Source organism: Cervus canadensis, chromosome 32 (genome assembly GCF_019320065.1).
Source record: "Cervus canadensis isolate Bull #8, Minnesota chromosome 32, ASM1932006v1, whole genome shotgun sequence".
NCBI classification, from domain to species: domain Eukaryota; kingdom Metazoa; phylum Chordata; class Mammalia; order Artiodactyla; family Cervidae; genus Cervus; species Cervus canadensis.
Window position 1 is genome coordinate 10,009,154 of NC_057417.1, and position 25,508 is coordinate 10,034,661.

The 25,508-nt window shown below is 46.2% G+C and overlaps 1 protein-coding gene across 1 annotated transcript in view; it reads left to right on the top strand.

Moving 5' to 3' along the window:
* BMERB1 (bMERB domain containing 1) overlaps positions 1–25,508 on the top strand; it is a 140,164-nt gene that overhangs the window by 71,447 nt on the left and 43,209 nt on the right. Inside the window, exon 2 of the mRNA XM_043456435.1 lies at positions 10,640–10,763. Within this exon, the coding sequence (XP_043312370.1) occupies positions 10,640–10,763 (124 nt within the window). The remainder of the gene's footprint in view (positions 1–10,639; positions 10,764–25,508) is intronic.

Here is a 25,508-nt window from a genome sequence, read left to right on the forward strand (position 1 = left end):
GCCAAGACGGATTTTACCGAAAAGGTGTCTGGGTAGCACATCCCTTAGCACAACTCCCCTTTGGTCTCCAAGGAGCCTTTCTGTGCATGTGTGGTCAAGGAGGTCTTGTGACTTCAGGAATGAGAAATACGTGGTCTAGGCGGGGCCCAGCCTCCTCCCTTAATTGTCCTGCTATTTTCTTCTTGGAGTTTTGATCCACAGGGACTGAATCTCCAATAGCTTTGCCCTGGTGGAGGGGTGCTTATCAGCCTCCTGCCTCAGCTCACAGTCCCTGGGTGGGGAACATCCCCTGGAGAAGGAAATGGCAACCCGCTCCAGTATTCTTGCTGGGAAATCCCATGGACAGAGGAGCCTGGTGGGCTACAGTTCATGGGGCCGCAAAAGAGTCGGACATGACTTAGTGACTAAACAACAACAACAAAAACAGTAAATCACACCCGCATCAGTCATGTTAACAATGGTGGGCAATAGGGGAAGGGCAGATAGCAATTCTCTGTAGTGTCTTTGCAACTTTTCTATAAATGAAAATTTATTCCAAAATTTGAAAAAAGCTTATTAAAAAATTCAAATAGTTTCTCTCCTGGTGTTAGGTTCTTCCCTGGTGTCCCAGTGATTAAGACTTTGCCTTCCAATGTGGAGAGTACAGATTTGATCCCTGGGTGGGGAAGCTAAGATCCTAATGCCTCGTGGCCAAAAAACCAAAACAAAAGCAATATGGTAACAAATTCCATAAAGACTTTTAAAAAAATGGCCCACATCTATTCACGCAATAGAAAAGGACATATTAGGTTGAAGGTGATTGTCCTTTGATGCTTACCTCCAGGCTCCCTTGGTCTCCAAAGGCCCATTCTCTCATGTGTCCTTTTGAGGATGTTCTAAGGATGCCGGATACCTAGTAAGTGTTTGTGGGACTGAAATGAATACGTCCACCATCATTAAATTGCTTCTATGATACGAGCTGGGTTGAAATAATGGCTCTAAATGGCTGATTCATCTTTGGGTGAAAAATTTGACACGCTTGCCTTCACGCCTCAGTTCTCATTTAATTTCCAGTGAGAACTCAAGAGATTGAGCCCACTGCTGTTTGTTGAGGGACCCTCAGAACCAAATCGTGCCATGTCCTTCCACATCCTGTCAGACATGGAGATGAGGACCTCTAAGTCCCTTCCAACCAAAGGAACTGGAATTCGATTCTACAGAAGCTTTCCCAGGGGGTAGGAAGGGTGCCCTCTGAGACCCAGATGCTCTTAGCCTCAAACTGAAATGCTATGGCTGTTGTCCCCCATGTCCTCAACCTGTCTTTTGTCTGTGGAAAAGCTTTAGCGAAAGAATAAGTTTAATCGGAAAAGTGAGAAAAGGCAGAAACAAGGGAAACCAAATAATAATGTAGTCATTAAGCACATTCAAGGACCTTTATTTCCTTCTCATGGGCTATAGACCATGTTCTAAACCATATCCTTTGAGCTGTCTTATAGATACTGAAATCACCACCCAGTGGAAGAAGTTAACTACATGATGACCAGACTTTAGCCATGCAAAAGCTGCCACAGTTTTGAGAACTGGCCACAGGGACATGGAAACACACCAGTCCTGGAACTGAAGGAATTATACCTAAAATAATCAAAATGATGCTGGTCAGACCACTGATGACCCATTTCAAGATGACTGTCAGAGTTGACTGTGCTATTTCTGCACGTAGCCCCCTCTGTCTATAAAATCTGTTGCCCACTCACTGTTGGGTGAAGGGGGGAAGTCAGCCTTCGGACAGGTATCCACCCTCCCCCCTGGTTGCCGGCATCCAAAATAAAGCAAACTTTCCTTTCTCCAACCTGGCTTCTTTAATGGCTTCTAAGTGGCAAGCAGCTAGATCTGAGTTCAGTAACAAAACCACAATGAATTAGGTTGCAGGAAAATTACAGACATACCTCAATTTATTGTGCTTCCCAGATATTGTGTTTTTTACAAACTGAAGTTTTATGGCATCTTTGTGTCAAACAAGTCTATCTCGCCACCTTTCCAATAGCATTTGCTCACTTCGTGTCTCTGTGTCACGTCTTGGTAATTCTCACATTTCAAACCCTCCACCAGCAGAAAGATTATGACTCACGGAAGGCTCAGATGATGGTTAGCATTTTTTTAGCCATCAAGTATTTTTAAATTAAGGTGCATACATTGTTTTCTTTTTTTTTTTAGACAAAATGCTCTTGCACATTCGATTACAGTAAAGCGCAAATGAAATTCTTATGTGCACTGAGGAACCAAAAACTTTGTGTGACTTGCTTTATTGAGATACTTTATTGCGGTGGTCTGGAACTGAGCCCATAGTATCTCCTATACTCTCTTTTGGAAATTGACCTTTACGATTGTCAAAGAAGAAAGCTCAGTTTGGTGGTTTGTCTTTAACACCTCTCCAGTACTTGCTAACTATGTAGTACTTACTAATCTACATGGTTAAGAAAGAAAAGTTAGGCTTTCAATCTGAGCTCTAAGCAGGCTATAGTATTTAGTCAGAATTTGATAACATCACCTTATTTCCATTGGACTTATTGTTATGACTATTTTCTAACTATACTAAGTGATATTGACATTATTTATGGATATGATAATACAGTTTCCTTTAAGGAGTTTATATGAGTGAAAAAAATCAGCATAAAGAAATATTGAATACATGATGGTATAGTTAGTGTCTTAGCTCAGGCTGCTAAAACAAAGTGTCATAGACTGAGTGACTTAAACACCAGTTATTTCTCAGTTCTAAAGGCTGGGAAGTCCAAGATCAAGGCACTGGCAGATCTGGTGTTTGGTAAGGACTCTCTTTCTGGTTTGTAGATGACTGTCTTCTTGTGTTCTTACATGGTGAACAACAGAGAGACAGGAAGCAAGCTCTGGTGCTTCTTCATAAGAGGGCACTAATCTGTTATGGGGGCCCCACCCTTGTGACCTCTATAACCCTGATTACCTTGCAAATACTCCACCTCCAGACACCATCACACTCAGAGTTAGGGTGTCAGCATAGGCCCTTGGCAGGGTGAGGGGAGGACACAAGCATTCAGCCCCTAACATAAAATGTGTGTGTGTGTTCAGTCACTTAGTCATGTCTGACTTTGTGGCCCCGTGAACTGTATGTAGCCTTCCAGGCTCCTCTGTCCATGGAATTGTCCAGGCAAGAATACTGTAGTGGGTTGTCATTTCCTCTTCCAGAGGATCTTCCCAACCCAGGGGTTGAACCTGAGTCTCCTGCATTGGCAGGCAGATTCTTTACCATTAGTGCCACCTGGAAAGTGGTGAATGTGGTGAATTGTGTGCAGTGATTGAGGTTTTGGAAATGCTATCCTGTAGCCCTTTGACCTATAGCCTGGGCTTTGGAATCAGATAGACCTGGGTCTGTGCCATTCACTGGTTGAATGACTTTGGCCAATCACTTATGTTCTTTCTGAGCCTCATCTTATTAACCTATAAAGAGAGGGTGATAATGAGTGTACCTACCTGCCAAGGTATTTAGGAGCAGGATGAGTTAGTGCTGGACTCCTAGTGATGCTTCATATGTGAGAGCTCTGGGTACATGAAATGAGGAAGCAGAAACAGAAGTGGATATTGCCCAGGGGACCCTGGACTTAGATTCATGTTGTGACCCATGGCTGGAGACGGCTGACCAGGGAAGATTTCTCTTTTGGTCCCCAGCAGTTTCCTTTCTCTCTAGATTTAAATTATAAATTTCTAGGAGACCGTCAGCCCTCACTCGCCATGCCCACCATCGCCACCCTGTCCCCAGGTAGCTTTACGTTTTCAAGATAAATGATTAAACCTGCAGGAACATCCCAGTCATGTCCGGGGCTCAGTGCTCAGCTCTGGTTTGCCAGCGCTGCTGTGCTCATGAGGCGTGAGTCTTCCTGGTGTGGCATTTGGGGATAAAAAAGATGGATTTAGCTGCTTCATCCCCCAGAAGTGACTCAGCTTCTCTAAGCTGAGTGACAGCCATGGCAGTTGGAGCCTTGGGGACTTCTGTGCCTCAGTGCTCCGCTCGTTCTAAACAACCATGCTTTGCTCTCTCTTAGCTCCTTGTAGCAACCATCTTCTCTAGCTGCCCTGACATGCTTATCTGTCTCCTAGGATTTGTCCTCATGGACACATCCAGCTGTTGGTTGCCTTCCTTCTAGCTGGAGAATGTTGCCGAGGTTTCCGTCATGCTAGTTCTGTCACACAAGGTCAGACTGAAAGAAACCGACCATGCATGATATTCACTTAGTGACATCTTGTACCCACATTTCTCAGGGTCTGGTCTGAAGACCTCCTGCATGAAGGTCCTTGGACATGACCCGTGCCCCTCAATCCGCGTGTATCCTAATTCCTGGGGTAGAGCTCCCCAGATAATCACCTGCTAAATCTTTAAAACAGCTCCTCTTCGTTGACATATATACACCACCATGCGTGTGATGGCTAGCTATTGGGAACCTGCTATAAACCACAGGGAGCTCAGCTCAGTGCTCTGTAATGACCTAGCGGGGTGGGGAGGGGGTAAGGGGTGGGAGGGAGGGTCTACATGTATACCTGTAGCTGATTCACTGTGTTGTACACCAGAAGCTAACACAACCCTGTAAAGCAATTATACTCCAATAATTTTTAAAATGCAATTAAAAAACAGCTACTCTCCATATATCTAGGGCAGTAAAACCGACTCAGTTTTCTGTATTGTTAAGCTGATGATGATACTTCTTAAGTGGGGAGGTAGTTCTTAATAGAATTGATGGCAACAATGATTTTGGAGTAGGACAGGTCTGGTTTTAAATCTTGACCCCCACCACTTTCTCCTTTTCTTAAGCCTCGACCTGCTCATCTGTGACAGGGGAATGCAAACAGTTTTTATCACCCAGGGCTATTTTGGGAGTTAAATGAGGTGATTTGATCCTAGCATGTAATAAGTGCTGAATAAATGTTAGCTATTATTGTTACTGTCTAAATGTGTGTTTTGTTTTTTTTTAAACCTTTAAATTAGGGGCATGATAGCATCTACCATCTAGGGCAGGGGTTGGCAAACTTTTTCTGTGAATATTTGAGGTTATGTGGGCCATGCAGTCTTTGTTACAGCTACTCATCCTATTGGTGTAATGCAAAAGCAGCCATAAACAATACATAGATGAATGAGCATGGCCAGTGTTCCAATAAAACTTTATTTGCAACATCAGGGAGGGGACTGGCTTTGGCCCATGGTCATAGCTGGTTAATCCCTCACCTAAGGTATTGTGAAGATTAAATGAGATGAGACTTGTAATGAGCCTAGCGACACTTTGCCAACAAAAGTCTATATAGTCAGAGCTATGTTTTTTCCAGTAGTCATGTGTGGGTGTGAAAGCTGGGCAATAAAGAAGGTTGAGTGCCAAAGAATTGATGCTTTTGAATTGTAGTGCTGGAGAAGACTCTTAAGAGTCCCTGGGATAGCAAGGAGATCAAACCAGTCAATCCTAAAGGAAATCAACCCTGAATATTCATTGGAAGGACCGAGGCTGAAGCTGAAGCTCAAATCCTTTGGCCACCTGTGTGAAGGGCTGACTTATTGGAAAAGACCCTGATGCTGGGAAAGATTGAAGGCAGAAGGAGAAGGGGACAACAGAGGATGAGATGGTTGGATGGCATCACCGACTGGATGGACATGATTTTGAGCAAACTCCAGGAGATGGTGAAAGAGAGGGACGCCTGGTGTGCTGCAGTCCATGGGGTCACAAAGAGTCGGACACAACTTAACTGAACAACAATAGTGCCTGGCATAGAGAAAGGATTTGAACTTTCCATCCTGATTTGAACTCTAGGCTTTGCTTCTTTCTCCAGGGGAAGGAAAGCATCTTATGAGCAGGACTTTTCAACAGAAGGATCAGTGCCATCCTCTGCCCCAAGTCAAAGCTAAATGTTCATCTCAGCACCTGAAGCCTGGCATTGCCACCGCCTCTGTCCTTCTCTGAGGATGGAGGTAAAATGCCAATTCATGGGGTGTGATTAATTTTCTCTGTCCCACACTTCACCCCAGGGTGTGTTGCCATTTTCAGCGTGTGTCCTGTGGAAAGCAGTTGCCCGTCTGAACCGCGATGGCTGAGAAATGAGGATACTCACATCTTTGGAATGGTTAACTATGCACCTTTGCATCCATAGGTTCATTTAACCCTCATCCGAAGGCTGTATAATGCGGTGAAGGCATGTGGCTAGGGAAAAGAGAGAGAGAGGCTAGATTTGAATTCTGTTTCTGTAGCATTCTGGTTATGTGATGTGTGCCAAGTCACTTGCCTTCTCTAAGCTTCAGATACATCCTCTATTAGAGATTAGATGAGATTGTACATATAAAGCCTCTAGCACAGTTTAGCACATGATAGCTGTTAAATCCCATTTTGTAAAGGTAGAACATGATACTAAGAGGTTTAAAGGCTCACAGACGATCATGAAACTGGCCTCAGTTCAAAGATCTTTAACTCTGGCCCCCAGTTGGTTTTCACCATGCCCCCCTCATCCTCACCACCCCTGACTGCTTCCTAGGACTCTTGCTGCTTCCATCCAGGGCTGTGCTCCATGTTCAGTGACTAAAGTTATTGGAGATAGTGACATCGCTGTCAGGGAGCTTGCAAGCTTGTGGCCATTCATCACTGTAGTGGATTAAATAGTGTCCTTCCAAAATTCATATCGTATCTCAGAATGTGAAATAAGGTCTCTTGAAATAAGGGCTTTGCAGGGGTAATTGAAGATTAGAATGAGATCACACTGAATTAGGGTGGACCAATGAGACAGAAGAGGACTGAGAAGGACACGCAGAGCCACGTGGGAGAAGGCGACAGGGAAACAGGCAGAGGTCGAAGCGATGCTGCCACAAGCCAAGGGTTGCCAGGAGACACCAGGATCTGGAAGAGGTGAGGAGGGCGCTGCCCGCCTGAGCCTTTGGAGAAAACAGACCTGCCTCTGGCCTCCAGACACTATCTAATCCACTAATATTTAATCACCGTGAGAGAATAAGCTCCTGTTGTCCTAAGGACCCGGTTTGTGGTAGCCACAGGAAAGATACCATCCCAGACTCCAGGTGTGAACAGATGGGGCTGTTGAACTCAGCACACCTGTGCCGGGAAGGGGCGGCCATGACGAGACAAAGAGTATGTGTTTGAGAGGCTCAGCCCCTTCTCTTACCAGCTTTGAGCCAAAAAATAAGGAATCACAAACAAGGAAAAGTGTTTGTTAAGAACGAGAACATCCCAATCCTTCTGGCTTGTGGTAAGGATTAAAAAGAGATGGAGCCTCTCTGGTGGCCCAGTGACTAAGACTTTGTGCTCCCAATGCAAGGGGTCCAGGTTCAATCCCTGGTCAGGGAACTGGATCCCACACGCCGCAACTAAGAGTTCGTATGCTGCAAGATTCACATCCTGCAACCCCCAAAAAAAGAGAGAGAGAGAGAAAGATGCTATGGCAGAGCATGGTGATAACAAAGGTAATTGTAACTGTGCATCAAGCATGGCGTGTCTCTGTTAATTCAATCCTCACAACAGCCCAGGGTGGAAGGAATTAGCAGATACAGGGAGCGTGATGTTGGCTTCAGAGGAAAGCAAGAACATTCCCTCCCCTATGTCTCCTCTACCGATGAAGGGTCGTCAGACTATTGCATCCTTTAAAACCCAGCCATTCACTCTGGAAATGTGGCCTAAAGGCACCTCTTGGATGCACGCAGAGATTTATCTCTGAGAATGCTCATCCCAGCGCTGCTTCTAGTGTGGGAAATGGCAAACAACCTAAGTGTCTGGGGGTTGGTGAAGTGATTCATGACACAGCCACAAATAGCAAAGCACACAGCCTTTCACACTGCTGCTGGGGAAGAGCATCCAAGGACGTGTGGAAACGCTCATGGAATGTTCAGTGAAATGAGCAGGTAATAAAATGGTGAGACCCTAACTTTGTATTAAAACACCAGACCTTCATGATGGGGTGTGTGTGTGTGTGTGTGTGTGTGTGTGTGTGCACATATATATATAGGGCTTCCCAGGTGACTCTAGTGGTAAAGAACCCACCTGCCAATGCAGGAGACATAAATGAGATGCAGGTTCAATCCCTGGGTCGGAAAGATCCCTGGAGGAGAACACAGCAACCCACTCCAGTATTCTTGCCTGGAGAATCCCATGGACAGAGGAGCCTGGAGGGAGACAGTCCATAGGGTCGCAAAGAGTCAGACACAACTGAATGACTTAGTTTGTGCATGTGTGCATATGTGTATATGCACATAACATCTTGAACTACTCACATCTTGATATGTGTTTTTGCACTCTTTAAAAAAATGCACGTTTATATATAACATTATACATATAACACACACACACATATAAAACCATATGTATCACCCTATATATGCATACTACATATATAACATATATAATCACATAAATTACCATATGTATGCATTGGAAGAATGTACATAAAAAAGTTAATGTCAGTATATGAAGAGATATGTATATACATAGATCCACATACATGCATAGTGTTATGGATTGAATGTTTATATCCCCCACAAATTCATATGTTGGAGCCCTAATCCCCAGTGAGGCTGATTTGGAGATGGGAAAGCTGTTGTTCAATGGCTAAGTCCTATTCAACTCTTTGCAACCCCGTGAACTGCAGCACATCAGACTTTCCTGTACTTCACTGTCTCCCGGAGCTTGCTCAAACTCATGTCTGTTGAGTCAGTGATGCCGTCCAAACATCTCGTCCTCTGTCGCCTGCTTCTTCTTCTACCTTCAATCTTTCCCAGCATCAGGGTCTTTTCCAATGAGTCGGCTCTCTGCATCAGGTGGCCAAAGGATTGAAGCTTCTGCTTCAGCATTAGTCCTTCCAGTGAATGTTCAAGGTTGATTTCCTTTAGGATTGACTGGTCTGGTCGCCTTGCTGTCCAAGGGACCCTCAAGAGTCTTCTCCAGCATCACAGTTTAAAAGCATCAATTCTTCGGTGCTCAGAACTGAGATTAAATGAGGTCATTAAAAGTGGAGCCCTGATCTCATAGGGTTAGTGTCTTTCTAAGAAGAGACACCAGAGACTTCTCTCTGCATGCACACAAAGAGGCCGTGTGAGTACAGTGAACAGGTGGCCATCTGCAAGCCAGGAAGAGAGTTTTCACCAGACGCTCACCCTGCCAGACCTTGATCTGGAACTTCTAGCCTCCAAAACCAGAAGACAATAAATGTCTATAGTTTAAGCTACGCAGCGTCTGTTGTTGTGTTACGGTAGCCCTAGTGAACTAGTGAACTAGTACGTGCATATATACACTGTTGTTCAGTCGCTAAGTTATGTCTGACTCATTGCAACCCCAGGGACTGTGGTACGCCAGGCTCCTCTGTCCTCCGCTATCTCCCAGCATTGTGCTCAAATTCATGTAATAATTGCCTCCCACTCTTCCTCAGTAGCATTTTGGATACCTTCTTGACCTGGGGGCGCTCATCTTCCAGCATCATGTCATTTTGCCTTTTCATACTTTTCATACCCCGTGTCCATGGGGTTCTCCAGGCAAGAATACCACGTGCTCCAGTGGACCACATCTTGTCAGAACTCTTCACTATGACCCATCCGTCTTGGGTGGCTCTGCACAGCGTGGCTCGTAGCTTCATTGAGTTACACAAGCCCCTTTGCCATGACAAGGCCGTGATCCATGAAGGGGGCGTATATACATACATGCATGCAGATATATTTGTATACAGGCATATGTATGTAAGGGCTTCCCATGTGATGCGGTTGGTAAAGAATCTGCCTGCCAATATAGGAGACATGGGTTTGATCCCTGAGTCAGGAAAATCCCCTGGAGGAGGAAATGGCAGCCCACTCCAGTATTCTTACTTGGAAAATCCCATGAACAGAGGAGTCTGGCAAGTTACAGTCCATGGGGTCACAAAGAGTTGGACACGACTGAGTGCACACACACACACACACACACACACGTATGTAGTGTCTTTCTATATGTTTGGTAATTATATGGTTCTATGTGTGTGTGGCATATATATGGTCTTATTTTTTTTTGATATATGGCTCTACTTATATGACTATATATATATATAAAACTGTCAATATAAGGTCAGAAGAATGTCCATCAAAATGTGGTTCCCTCTGGGCAGAGAGGTTGTAGATGACATTTTACTTCCTTCTTTGCTTATCTCTATTATCTGAGTTTTCTACAACAAACTTGTATCATTTCATTTTACTATTACTTATATTACTTAGTATTCCTATAAGATAATTATTAATGGTATTGCTAAAAGTAATTATCACACCCATTTTTCTGCCTAAAAACGCTGGTCTTGGAGACTGGGACAGGATGAACGGCCATGGTCAAAGGGACCGAGACGCAGAAGCTGGGACCAGGAGGGACTGCCAAGGGCACGTTATAACCTTGAACAGGTTTGGGTGACCCCGCCTGAGCCTCCTCCTGCCTTGTAACACGGTTCCCATGGAAACGTGCTTTCTAGTTTCTAAAGGGCCCCGCTCACAAATACAGACTTGGAACACTGGCAAAGATCCGTGTGCCTTCTTGGGGTGTGAAGGTCGCTGAAGCAAGGCAGGGACTGTCCCAAAGAGAATTCTTGAAAAGCCATACAGCCCTGGGGGTCTTGACGCCTGCATTTTATGTCTCCTGCACAGATCAGCTGGACATCATCTCCATGGCAGAGACAACCATGAGACCGGAGGAGATCGAGCTGGAGATGGCGAAAATCCAGCGTCTCCGGGAAGTCTTGGTCCGACGGGAATCTGAGCTCAGGTTTATGTAAGTGCTTGGGGGAAGTGGCCAAGAAAAGGAAGGAGTGAGGAGGGGGAGGCTGCCCGGGAACCTGACATTTACTGTTTATGACTGTGTGCCGGGCACATTCTCACTGCTGCCTCGAGAAGTGGGTATCTATGGTATCTATTTCTCTATTTCTCATTCCTGTGTGCTCACTCACGCAGTCATGTCTGACTCTTTGTGATCCCAGGGACTGCAACCTACTAGGCTCCTCTGTGCATGGAATTTTACAGGCAAGAAATACTGGAGTGGCATTTCTTCCTCCAGACGATCTTCCTAACCCAGGGATTGAACCTGCATCCCTTGCATCTCCTGCATTGGCAGGTGGATTCTTTACCTCTGGTGCCTCCTGGGATGCCCTGTTTCTTAGTATATAACTGTTAATCAATATAAAACCCTATAAAAGATGATTAAATTACTGTCTGGGTCTTGCTTTCTTGGGTTTTTTTTTTCTATTTTTATTAGTTTCATTCTCAAAGAGCATAGAACTTCTATTTGGTTCTAAAATTATAATTAAGCTTCTGTTCTTATCTACAGATTTTTTCTAACATTAAAAACATATCACTAAGGGTGAGTTGAATCGAGAGATCAGAATGGCATACATATACTGGTGATGGTGGTTCAGTCGCTAAGAGTCGTGTCCGACTCTTGTGACCCCATGGACTGTAGCCCGCCAGGCTCCTCTGTCCATGGGATTTTCCAGGCAAGGATACTGGAGTGGATTGCCATTTCCTTCTCCAGGGGATCTTCCCGACACAGGAATCGAACCCAGGTCTCCTGCATTGCAGGCAGATTCTTTACCAACTGAGCTACGAGGGAAGCCCAGTACAGATACTACTGTGTGTAAAATAGATAGCTAGTGGGAACCTGAAGCTTAGCACACGGGGCTCAGCTCGGCGCTGTGTGGTGACCGAGCAGAGTGGGATTAGGGGGAGGGAGGTCCTCAAGGGGATATATGTATACATGTAACTGATTCGTGTTGTTATACAGCAGAAACAAATACAACATTATAAAGCGACTATACCCCAATTTAAAAAAGATTACTAGCGTTGACAATATACTCCCCGTGTTTTAAACAGAAAGGAGACAGAGAGCGTGAGCTCTGCTTTAAAGTGCTGAAGGGCTCTCTGCAGCCTGCAGATGCTCAGAGGGGCCAAGGTTGCTTTTGCAACGATGGCTCTCACTGAGCATTTCCTGACCTTTGCATTGTGCGTGTCTGTTTGTGTGTGTGTGTGTGTGTGTACACATGTTATCCCCACATCTGGCACACACACATCATGTGCTCAGAGACATGATAAGCCAACATGCAAGCTCCAGCCGTGGGCCAGGCCTGCGTAAGCTCTTGACTTGTGACCTCACTAAACTTCCCCATCGTGCTCGTGAGTCTGATCGCTTAGAGACAAATGTCAACAGTAGACACTTGAATAAATCAAATTATCTAAAAGATACAGAAGGATGTCAGTGCTGTCAGGACATATTTTGGAGGCTCAGTGACATGCTCCCAGGGAGGGGCTGGCTTCTTTGCCCTTGGAAGTCTTGCTAGCAGCCTGCAGACAGCGGTGGATAACAATGAGGGTTTCCCCCCAAGCCCCACCTTTAGACTATGTAGCCTTGCCTGGAGGCACAGAATTAGATTGATCTCAAAGATGCACAGCCGACTCCGAGATGGCCAGGTAGAAATCATGACCCACTCAGACCTGGACAAATACCTCATCCATCATCTGTGGCCTCCTGGGCTAAGGGGCTGGGTGTCAACCCTTCTGGAATTTGGTTTCCTGATTCTTTCTCAAAGCCAGGTCTTCATACTGCTATAGGGTTTAAGGTGTAGGTGGGTCCCAGTCTTGTCTGCATTTTAGAGAAGGAATTGGAGGTTAAGAAACTGACCCGAGCTTGCTTTAGCTAATAAGTAGCTAAGGTAGGATGCAGTCTGAGTCCAGAGTTTTTATTAAGTGAATGAATGAGTGAAGGACGGAGGGAAGGAAAGAATGAAGGAAGAAGGAAGCTCTGAATGTATTTCCCAAGATGATGCCTTGAAGACTGTAAGCTTTTGAGGGCAGAGATCTGATCCATAGTCTTTTCTGTTGAATTATCCCAGAATCTTGAACAATGCCAAGCACTTATTAGGCCAATTAGTATTTGATGAATGTGGAAAAATTGTTCTTTCACACTCCATCCTTACCCCAATAGCTTCCCTCCACACACACACACCCCCACATACACACACCCACACACACACACACACACACACACGAGACCCCTTTGCATAGGATATGGGGGAAATAGAATTTTAGACTGTACTAAGCCTTTACAGGCTCAGGTGGGAAGCTCCAAGTGAGAGGAATGTGACAGCCCTTGACTGAAACAACCCCAATAACTGCTGCTGTAATAACCAGGGCGAGATTGGTTTTGTCACACCTGCTCGGAAGTAATCAAGTCACTACCCCTCCGCTCCCCTGGAGCCTGTGTGAGTCAGATCATATTTCATGGCAGAGAGTGTCTTCTCACTTTACTATCTCCTGCTGTGCTGACTCTTTCTGGATCTAGAGGCTGCTGTCCCAACACCCCCAAAGATCAGCATTGTCCCTTCGTGGGTTTCCGTTTTCTCTCTGGGTCTTGCCCTCTCCTCTGGGACTGACGGCTTCTGCGAGTTCTGCCTCCCTGCCCCTCCCCGGGAACTAAGATGAACTCATGGGAAGCGGGCTCAGCATCATACCAGCTCTCTCCTGTCCTTGTCTGTGTCCTTGGCACACGACAGCTTTCCGAAGAACTGTTTCCCTCAGGTACTGATACACTACACACATGCTGTGTGTGTTGTACACATTTGCTCACTTATTTTAACTTCTTGAATCCTCATAAACCCACTCTGAGGGAGTGGGTTCTATTCCTTCTACTTTACTGATGAGAAGACTGCAATTATAGAGGTGAAATAACTTTATCAAGGTCACCAGCTTGTAGAGGTGGAACTGGGATTTGAACTCAAGGTGTCTTTCCGAGGGGCAGAGCCCTGAACCCTAAGTTAGCCCCTTACTTATTCCCAGCAGAAGGACGCCTTTTCTCTTCGCCTCACTCTTCTAGAATGCAAAGGCAGACTCCTGCTGGGAGGCCCCCAATCCCACAATCCCACACTGGGTGTCATCTTGTTCCGCCATCTTGAAGGCAGTTGGGCGGAAACAGAAATGACTCTGATGCATCAGGCTTTGGACTTTTTCATACCCTTTCTCTGGAGAGAAGTGATTTATTTGAAGCCTAAAATGAGCTCCAACTTAGTCAAGGTTTTCAAGTCAACCTGCTGGGAATTTGCAGTAGTGCCATGTTCCTCTAAGGGTCCTTGGGGACCACAAGAGTCAACATTTATAGAACCCTCACTGTGGGTAAGGCCTTTGCTGAGCCCTATGCACACATTATCATATAACCTGTAATAAGTGCTTGCTAATGGAAGGACCAGTCAGGTGCGCCCCCAGCATACCTGCTCACCCTAAATAAGGCTCACAGGGTCAGGTTCAGAGAAGGGCTATGAGTGACCCCAGTGGGCACATGTCTCCACCACACCACCGGGTGCATCTGCTCTGAATGTTTTCCCTTCACTGGTCTCCTGCTTTCCAAGTTCTTAACTGGCGTTTAGAGATCTCCCTCTTGAAATCTGGCAATTTTATGAGCTTCATTTGAAAGGGGCAATAAACGCCTCAGTATCACGAAAACACCTCTTTAATTGGTGGCAAATGTCCAGGAGGTGAAACTTGAAGCCTCCTTTGTTCCGCCCTTGACCCCCCCCAATGCCACCCACCTGCCATTCCCTCCCACTGCGGCCTGGTCCCCATGCCTCTCGCCATCCTGGCCTGCGGAGGCTGTCGACAACCCCAGATTGATTTTCTCACCCTTGATTCCAGCTCTGACTCACACCATTAGCTTTCCATAACTCCTCCTGCAGCCCCTGCCGGCCCGCCTCAGCTCTTCTGCATCATCTCTGCAAGCCTGGTCCTGCTGTTTATCTGGGTTTCAGATAATTAAGTATCTTCGGAGGTGAGGGAGGGGGCGGTTATCTTCATTTTACACTGTGCTCTGGGCAGTGGTATCTTCTAATTAATAAGAGTCAGAGCTGCAGCGGGCAGCAGAGATGGGTGTGTGAAGGATAGATTTCAGGAGCACAATCCTTGAGTTCCAGTATCTCCAGACTCTGGGCTTGGACCCCAGTAACTTCGTTTTATTAAGAAGGACTGAGCAGAAATAGAGACACAGATGTAGAGAACAAACGTGTGGATACCAGGGGGAAAAGAAAGGGGCGGGATGAATTGGGAGCTTGAGATTGACATATACACTTTATTGATACTATGTATAAAATAGATCATGAGAACCTATTTATAGCACAGGGAATTCTACTCAGTGCTCTGAGGTTACCTAAATGGGGAGGAAGTCCAAAAAAGAGGGACGTATGTATAGGTGTAGTTGATTAACTTTGCTGTATGGTAGAAATTAACACAACGTTGTAACGCAAATGTTGCTGTTGTTTACTTGTGTTGGACTCTTTGCAACCCCATGGACTGCAGCACGCCAGGCTTCCCTGTCCTTCACTGTCTCTCGGGATTTGCTTAAACGCATGTCCATTAAGTTGGTTATGCTATACAACCATCTCATCCTCTGCCACCCTCTTCTCCTTTTGCCCTCAGTCTTTCCCAGCATCAGGGTCTTTTCCAGTGAGCTGGCTCTTCACATGAGGTGGCCAAAGGACTGTAGCTTCAACTTCAGCATCAGTCCTTCCAACGAATATTCAGGGTCCATTTCCTGTAAAGCAACTATACTCCAATAAAAGTTTAAAAAAAATAATAAAAAGAAGAACCAAGTGTGGTAAAGCACTTGGGCCCTAGAACCTGGAAGAGATTCAGGGTATGATGGTAGAGGGTTGATGAGTTGTAAACAGCAACTTTTCAAATACTTGCTGTGTTGGGCCGTGTTCTAAGTGCTTTCCTCACTACAACTTAATTGACATACAACACCATCCCTGCCCTTTTTATAGATGACGAAATTAATGCTCAGAGAGGTCAAGTAACTTGCCCAGGGTTGTTCAGCGTCCACGAAACAGCAGACAGTGATATAACCCAGCACTCTGAGTCCAGAGTCCATGATTTCAACCATCAAGCTGTAGACTCTCTCAGCTGGTTTTGAACCCCAGTTCTATTTCTTATTGACTCTGGGGACTGGAGCAAATCTTGCCGAATATTCCAGCCTCAGTTTTCCCTTCTGGTCAATGGGGTGTTGATGCTTCCCTGACAGCATTGTCGCAAGGGATGGAAAGAGAGGACATGTGAAAGTAGGGGGCTCTTCCTAGGTTACAGGCAAACCAAGATTCCCTTGCCTCCTCTAACTGTTAAATACCATGCCTTGAGGGAAAAGGACCAGGGCTGCTTAGTTATCTCCAGAGAAGACCCAGAAAACCACCTCTCTCCCCTAAGATCTGGGAGTGACTCTTACCCATCAAGTCCAACTCTGCTCTGGGGACTTGACTTTATTATTGTTGTTATTTTTAAAAATTTTGGTACCCCTGCCTCCTTTTTACCTTTAATGAGCTGATAATCCTGAAGCCTGTTAGGAAAAGCTTCAAGCCAAAGGCAAAAGGAAGCATGTGCATTTATGTAACTTGACACTTCTCAGCCACGTTTGGCAGTTCTGCGTCACTCTGGTTGCACCCTGGGTTTTAAATAGCATCTCTCCTAAGAACAGGTCACCGTTGCAGGAGCCACTGTACATATCAGGTGGTGGGAAGAGATGCCTTTAATTGCAGAAGATCTAAAAAGCAATTTGTCTTGGACAAAATATATCAGAATGTGAGGAGCTGGGAAAGGAGAAAGGAAGGAGGCCTTAAGGGAAGATGAAAAAAGATGACTGAAGAGGATGGAGGGTGAGTGTTCCAGGTGAGACCTCTGAATGGAAGGACCCTCCTGAATTCCTAAGTGTATGCAGAGGTAGGGATGAGGGTAGGGACCTGGCTGATCAAATAGAGAAAAAATATACCCCATTGGATAGGCGTCTGCTGCTCCTTGTTGCCTCTCAAAGTCAGAACAAGCTTTGGGAAAGGAAGATCTCTCTGGGTGCTTTGACTGTCTTACCATAAAGGGTTTCATGCCCTTGGCCCCAAGGATCTCCCCTGGGCTCTGCTGAGCTGGGAAGGGGAACCCTGTATTAGGTTCTTATGATGGTTACTTTTATGTGTCAACTTGACTGGGCTCTGGGGCACCCAGATGCCTGTTTAAACATTATCTTGGGTGTGCCTGTGAGGATGTTTCTGGATAAAATTAACATTTGAACCTACAGACTTGACTCATTAGAAAATACCCTGATGCTGGGAAAGGCAGGAGGAGAAGGGGATGACAGAGGAAGAGATGGTTGGATGGCATCACTGACTCGATGGACCTGAGTTTGAGCAGACTCCGGGAGCTGGTGATGGACAGGGAAGCCTGGTGTGCTGCAATTCATGGGGTCGCAAAGAGTCAGATACGACTGAGCGACTGAACAACAACCACAGAGTTGAGTAAAGTAAAGCAGGTCAGTTCAGTTCAGTCGTGCCCGACTCTTTGCGACCCCATGAACCGCAGCACACCAGGCCTCTCTGTCCATCACCAACTCCTGGAGTCCACCCAAACCCATGTCCATTGAGTCGGTGATGCCATCCAACCATCTTATCCTCTATCGTCCCTTGCTCCTCCTGCCCTCAATCTTTCCCAGCATCAGGGTCTTTTCCAATGAGTCTGCTCTTTGCATCAGGTGGCCAAAGTATTGGAGTTTCAGCTTCAGCATCAGTCCTTCCAATGAGCACCCAGGACTGATCTCCTTTAGGATGGACTGGTTGGATCTCCTTGCAGTCCAGGGGACTCTCTAGAGTCTTCTCCAACACCACATTTCAAAAGCATCAATTCTTCGACGCTCAGCTTTCTTTATAGTCCAACTCTCACATCCACATTGCACCTCCCCAAGGTGGGTTGGCCTCACCCAGTCCGTTGAAGACGTGAGAAGCGCAGGAAGCAAGAAGGAGCTTTGCCTGCCTGACTGCATGAGCTGGGGTGTCAATCTTTCCTCCTACCTTTGGACTTGAACTGAAAAATCAACTCTTTTTGGGTGTGGTGCTTGCCAGCTTTGGACTGGGACTTATACTTTTGGTTCTCCTGGGTCTCCAGGTTGGCGACATACAGATCTTGGGACTTAGCCTCTGTAATCCTGTAAATCCTTATAAGGTTATATCTATCTATTCGTCTATCTATCTATCAATATCTCTATCCAGCCTAGAGCTGTTGTGTATAATTGGATATGCATGAGCCCCATGTGACTATTTCAACTTAAATTACTGTGTGCTGTGCTGTGCTTAGTCACGTCCGACATTTTGCAACCCTACGGACTGTAGCCCACCAGACTCCTCTGTCCATGGGACTCTCCAGGTGAGAATACTGGAGTGGGTTGCCATGCCCCCCTCCAGGGGATCTTCCCAACCCAGGTCTCCCGCACTGCAGGGGGATTCTTTACTGACTGAGCCACCAGGGAAGCCCCAAGTAAATTAGTTACAATTAAATAAAACTCAAAACTCAGTCCTTCAGTAGTCTTAGCCACATTTCAAACACTCCGTAGTCAGTTCTGGCTAATGGCTATCCTAGTAGAAAGCCATTGTTCTTTGAAGAGCATCACCCTCATCACGGAAGAAACTCTCACACATAAGCATCAGGAAGCACATTCCAGAATGTTCACATCAGTCTGTTCCCACCCCATCTCCCACCTTCTCATCTTCATCCATTCTCCCCCTGTGGCCCCCACCTCTGCTCGCCATGGACCTCCTTTCAGTCCCTCCTCTTCCACGGCAGCCTTCATCCGTGCTGTTTCTTCTATCTAGATGCCCCCCACTTCCCGCTCCCGCCTGGTTAACTCTCCCCCTGCCCCCATGGCTCAGATCCAGGGTCATTTCCTAGGGAAGCCTTCCCAGCACTTTCCAGTCTGGGTCCCGTCCTGTCCCGGTCACCAAGGTCTTTTTTCCTCCATTTATGAATCTGTGCTTATCATGCAAGTCCGTGTTCTCCATCTCTCTCCTGCTCGCCTCAGCCTTGATGAGGATACAGGCTGAGCCGTTTAAACTCCTCACAGTGTAGGCAGCACCCAACACGTGGCCCATCTCAGAGTAGATGCTCCGTGAAATTATACCTAATAAATGAGCAAGGGCTCGACTTCCCTTGTTTTTAGTGCCGGACTCATTTCCAGTTGGTTCCATCCACAGGATTCCTGCAGAGGGAGGCCATGGTGCAGCAGCTTGCAGTGCACTCTACAAAGCGTATGAGCTTCCTGTGGCCGCTGTAACAAACGATACCAAGCTGGTGACTTAACACACGGGCGACTTCCTGGTGGGCCAGTGGTTAGGGCTTTGCACTCTCATGGCCCAGGGCCTGGGTTCCATCCCCGATTAGGTAATTAAGACCCTGTAAGCTATATGACAAGGCCAAAGAAACAAACACCTCCACACCTATTCTCTTGTCATTCTAGAGACCAGAAGTCTGCAGTGGGTTTCTGCCATCGAAGTGTTGGTGGGGCCAAGCTTTTCCTGGAGACTCATTTTCCAAGGGGTGGATCCTTTTCCAAGCTCTTTCCCACTTCCAGAGCCTCGTGTCTTACGTTCCCTGCTGGTGGTCCCTTCCTCCATCTTCAAAAACCACAAGTGATACCATCCAATCTCTACTGGCATCAGCCCACCTGTATAATCCAAGATAACCTCCCCCTCCCAAGATCCCTAATTGAATCACACCTGCAGAGTCCCACTTGCAGTCTAGGGTAATGTGTTAAGTTCTGGGAGTTAGGGTGGGGATATCTTGGAGGGACATTGTTCAGCTGACCACCTTAAGAGACCGTGGCAATTCATTTCAGGGCCAAATGCAGAGCTGGACTCCCAGGGTGGCAGCAACCGTGACAAGGGATGTCTATGGCACGGTGGAGCTGAGGGGAAGACAACATACACCACATGGAGAACCTGCATCGCTTCATCTGATGCTGAGTGTTCATCTTTGAAATCTCCCAAGGAAAAAGCATCTTATGAGACAGAGTGCGCACAGGCTCAGTCATGCGTGCCTGACAGTGCAGGGTTTTCCTCGCTCTTTGCTTGTCTCTGGAAGCCTGATGTGAGTGGCAGCTGGGGTTGAGAGCTGCTTGTCCGTATCACTTGATGATCTCAATTGAGGACTCGGCTCTTTGCTCTGCACGTAGCCCCAAATCAGATAATGCTTGCCTGTGCCTCATTTCTCTTCAGATAAGAGCCAGCCCCCACTGACATCTTCAGGACAGGCTGCTCAAAAGAGAAACAGGAAGGGAAAAAATACACCTTAGTAGATTTGCCTTCTTGTTCTGGGTCTACACAGCATAGCCACTCATTTTGTTTAAGTCTTTTATTGAGTTTTTTACAGTATTGCTTCTGTTTTATGTTTTGGCTTTTTAGCCAGGAGGCATGTGGGATCTTAGCTACCTGATCGAACCTACATCCCCTGCAATGGAAGGCGAGGTCTTAACCACTGGTCCACTAGGGATGTCGCCATAGCTACTCATTAACACAGTATCTTGATTTATATCTTTTTCTTTGTTTAATTGGCTGCTAGTCCTTGAGTGATCAGTTACATAGATCTTTCCTCTTGGAATTCTGGCCTGGAACTCTTGTCCTTCTGTCCTTAGTCCCCTAAACACCTCAGGGGTTTCAAATTAGATTAGGAAAATCTAAGATCCTCCCAGTTTGGGTCCTGCCAGAGGAAAGGCAGCCTTTTTTTTTTTTTTTTTTTCCTTCATTACTAAATGTCTTGGTTCTTTGACAGTTATTTTCTGATAAAGGGAAAGGCCTGTAACTTTCTCTAGATGATATTACACCTACATTTGAATTCTAACTCTGCCATTTGTATGCTGTGAAATCTTGAACAGATACCTTAACCTCTCTGAGCCTTGGCTAACTCATTCATCAAATGGCGATGCAGCTAACTAACCTCTCCTAGGGTGATTTTGAGGAGTAAAAGTGATCATGTTAAGTGCCCCCCACATACAAATAGTGCCTACCACAATATAAATGCTCATTAAATGTTACTTTCCTTTCCTTCAGGAAGAAATTGAGTTTGGAAATTTAACAGATGCTTGGTAAGAGCAGACATCCAGCTCATGTGCTTGGCTTTTAGTAGTAGCCTATTTATTTTGAAGAGGGGGCATAGGAGAAGGGAGGAGATTGGAGGGTGGAATGAAGGTCTCTTCCATGATAGGAAGGTACATACAGACTGGAGAGGAGGTGATGCAAGGGCATCTGAGATCTGTTTTGAAACATCCGAAGGACTGTCACATAGAGGAGCAAGTTGGTTTCTTTGTGGAACTAGAATCACAAATGCTGCGGAGAAACCAGTTAACCATCCCAGCATAAGCGGGGCCTCAGCAAATACTTGGAATTACAAAAGTTGGAATCTTGGGAGGTCATGAGTTTCCATACATAGGGATATCCAAGCACTTATTTATTCCTTCCTTTATTCAGTAAGCACATGCAGTGAATAATACTTATGAGGACTTGCCCTAACAATCCAGGGGAGGAGACAAAGTCTGGAGATGTCCAGAGTAAAAGATGGAAGCTTCAGATGGGTGAAGGGCTGGAGTGCTGAGATGCTGTGATCAATTCTCAATGCTGTCATTACTAATTCATCTAATGAATCTTGAGCATATACATGTGCCAGGCACAATGCTCAGTTTTTTCAGTGGATCACTGGGTTTCATCTTCATGGCAACCTGATGAGGCGGGTACTAATGAGTCACATTTTACAAATGAGGAGATTAAGCTAAGAATGAGGAGGGATGAGATTCTAGCTCCAGTAGCTTAACTCAGCTGGTGTTCCCGAAGCACCAGTGGTTGCCTCCCAGCCCCACTGCCCTTCCTTAGAGAATCAGCTCCGCATGTGGGGGGTTCTGGCCTCTCTTAACTCCCCTCTTCCAGGCCAGAGCTAACTGGGCCAGATTGGCTTAGCCTGGGTTGATCAGAGTCTCTCTCCTGGAATACGGAGAGACTGGACCAGTTAGGTGATGAAAGTAAACAAGAGTGCTAGTCGTTCTGTCGTGTCCGACTGTCTGTGACCCCGTGGACTGTAGTCCTCCAGGCTCCTCCGTCCATGGAATTCTCCAACAAGAATACTGGAGTGGGTTGCCATTCCCTTCTCCAGGGGATCTTCCCGACCCAGGGATCGAACCCAGCTCTCCTGAGTGGCAGGCAAATTCTTTACCATCTGAGCCACTAAGGAAGCCTTTTTGTGGTTAGGTGATGGGAGATTTGTCACCCTGCTTATTTAACTTATATGCAGAGTACATCATGAGAAACTCTGGGCTGGAGGAAGCACAAGCTGGAATCAAGATTGCCAGGAGAAATATCAATAACCTCAGATATGCAGATGACACCACCCTTATGGCAGAAAGTGAAGAGGAACTAAAAAAGCCTCTTGATGAAAGTGAAGGAGGAGACTGAAAAAGTTGGCTTAAAGCTCAACATTCAGAAAACTAAGATCATGGCGTCTGGTCCCATCACTTCATGGGAAATAGATGGGGAAACAGTGGAAACAGTGTCAGACTTTATTTTTTGGGCTCCAAAATCACTGCAGATGGTGATTGCAGCCATGAAATTAAAAGACACTTACTCCTTGGAAGGAAAGTTATAACCAACCTAGATAGCATAATTAAAAAGCAGAGACATTACTTTGCCAACAAAGGTCCGTCTGGTCAAGGCTATGGTTTTTCCAGTGGTCATGTATGGATGTGAGAGTTGGACTGTGAAGAAAGCTGAACGCCAAAGAATTGATGCTTTTGAACTATGGTGTTGGAGAAGACTCTTAAGAGTCCCTTGGACTGCAAAGAGATCCAACCAGTCCATCCTAAAGGAGATAAGTCCTGGGTGTTCATTGGAAGGACTGATGCTGAAGCTGAAACTCCCATACTTGGCCACCTCATGCGAAGAGTTGACTCATTGGGAAAGACCCTGATGCTGGGAGGGATTGGGGGCAGGAGGAGAAGGGGACGACAGAGGATGAGATGGCTGAATGGCATCACCGACTCTATGGGCATGAGTTTGAGTAAACTCCGGGAGTTTGTGATGGACAGGGAGGCCTGGCGTGCTGCGATTCATGGGGTTGCAAAGAGTTGGACACGACTGAGCGACTGAACTGAACTGATGGGAGATTTGGAAACCAAAGACTGTGGATGAGTAGAGAAAACCATACTTTGGTGGGAAAGACAGCACCACTGCCTTAAGAGCAGCAAACAAGAGAGACTAGGGTCCTCAAAAGCAGAGAATGAACTTGGCTAAGACATTCCCATTCTGCTCCTCAGGCTGCCCTGCTGAACTGGGTCTGTGTAAGATGCCACATCTTCTTCTACCCTGGGTACCTACTCTCCAGACCCTTGGAGAAGTACCTCCCACTCATGATGCCACAGCCTGGGGAAAACCAAAATCCGTGACAGTGGTCTCTGAATACCTAGCAGGTTCCCTCTTATATCCTCTCTGCCCTTGGGCTTGGTTTCCTGGGTTCTATACCACCATCTGTGTGGATGTGCAATGCAGATGCTTCAGTTTCCATAACAACAAATCAAAACAAAGCCTGCGATACTCCCACAGGTCATTTGAGGAGTTGTAGAACTAAGGATCACAGAGGGGGTGGCACCGAGCTGTTTACAAGCTATTTAAAAATCCACATTTTATATTCCTGGCTAATAAGGTCTTTTTCATCAGCCTGCACAAGGTAGTTCTTTTTCTTGAGCCAGTCTCATCTCCTCCCTTGCTCTTGTTTTTCTCAGCTCCCTCCGTCCCCATTAAGACACTGGCCTCTTCCTGCCCCACGAAGAGCAATTTCACGCTCTTCTGAGAAGCCATGGCACCTAAAGGTGCCTGGGCTCTCGGGAACGCTACCCCAAGAGTTTGTTAAACTATGATTCCCAGAACATTTCCTCCCTAAGAGGAATTTGGGTACCAACTATTAAGGTACTAACATTCCTCTGACTTCTGACACCTTTACTAAACTATCTTTATTCCTTCTAGTCTGTGCTGAAATGTTCTCTTGAAAACTTAACTATGAAATAAAATTAAAAAAAAAAAAGAAAAAAGACTTCCCTGGTGGTCTGGTGGCTAAAGCTCTGTGTTCCCAATGCAGGGTGCCCTGAGTTCAATCCCTGGTCAGGGAACTAGATCCCACGTGTTGCAACTAAGACCCAGCGCAACTAAATAAATAAAATTAAAAAAAAAAAAAAAAAACTTAACTATGCTAAGAGCTCTGCTTCCCAGAATCCCTTTCCCTGTGTGGTTCCAAGTAAAAGGTGGGAGACAAAATAGATAATTGATGAGAACTGACTGTGTAGCACTGGGAAATCTCCTCAGTGCTCTCTGGTGACCCCAAATGGGAAGGAAATCCAAGGAGGAGCAGCTCTGTCTATACACACGGCTGATTCACTTTGCTATACAGCAGAAAATAACACAGGACTATAAAGCAGCTATACTCCAAAAAAAAAAAAATTACTGCAATCATTATTACTAATGTTGTGATACTAAATAAAAAAGGTGCGCATTATAAAAAAAAAAAAGAAATTAAATCTAAAATCACTTAGAACAGTACTCTCCAGACTTGTTATAAAGTATGCAATGAATGTTAGCTATAATGATGAGAAACTAAAAATAAAAACGGGAGATTCTGGGAGGCGGTAGGGAAGCAGCAGTGTTGACCCTTTGAGGGCAGCCGTGGTTACAGCATGAAGGTGGTTCCGGCTCATCCTCACTGTCCGCCGCTTCCTGTCCAGCTTGTGTTCTGGACTGTCTGACCTGCTGACCAAACGTGGCCCCATGTCTTCTAGACACGGGGCAGACAAGGCAACAGACTTGCATAGACCTGCCCCCTCTGCAGCCCCACCATAACCAGATGCACACGCCTGATCTCTCAGATCGGCAGCTCGGTGTCTCCTCTGGTCCTCACCTTCCCTCCCCTGACCTCCACCTCACCGGCTGCTCCCATGATTGTGGCCGATCTAATTCCTATAATGCATCCCTTGCCCCATAACTCATGGTGGCTCTGCTTCCCCAGTTGAGCCTTGATAACCCATCAAGAGGGCTTCCTTGCTGGCTTAGTGGTAAAGAATCCGCCTGCCCATGCAGGAGACGCAAGTTCGATCCCTGATCCAGGAAGCTTCCACGTGCCATGGCACACCTAAGCCCCTGCGCCACAACTATTGGACCTGCTCTCTGGAACCTGGGAACAGAAACTGCTGAGCCCCACGTGCTGCAACTCCTGAAGCCTGCCAGCTGTCCACCCCATGCTCTGCAGCTTCTGTGGGGGGCCCCCACAATGAGAAGCCCACACTCCTCAACCTGAGAGTAGCCCCTGCTTGCCACAACTAGAGAAAACCTGTGCGCAGCAACAAAGACCCAGCCCAGCCAAAAATAAATAAGTAAAATAATTTTTTAAGCAAAGATACACATCGAGAAGCTTTACAGAAGCAGCCAGTGGCTGGAGGCCGTGAAACTTGTCTGTCTTGCTCTAGGCTGGCCGTTCTTCTCAAATCACTGGCTCAACCTTGACTCACCCAGAGCCAAGGAATCACTTGGAGAGCTTTAGAGAACATGCTGATGCCTGGGCCTTACTTCCAGATTCGGAGTTAATCAGTCCAGAGTGTGGCTTGGCCATTGAGAGTTTGAAAACACTTTGGATGATTCTCCCTGTACCTTCC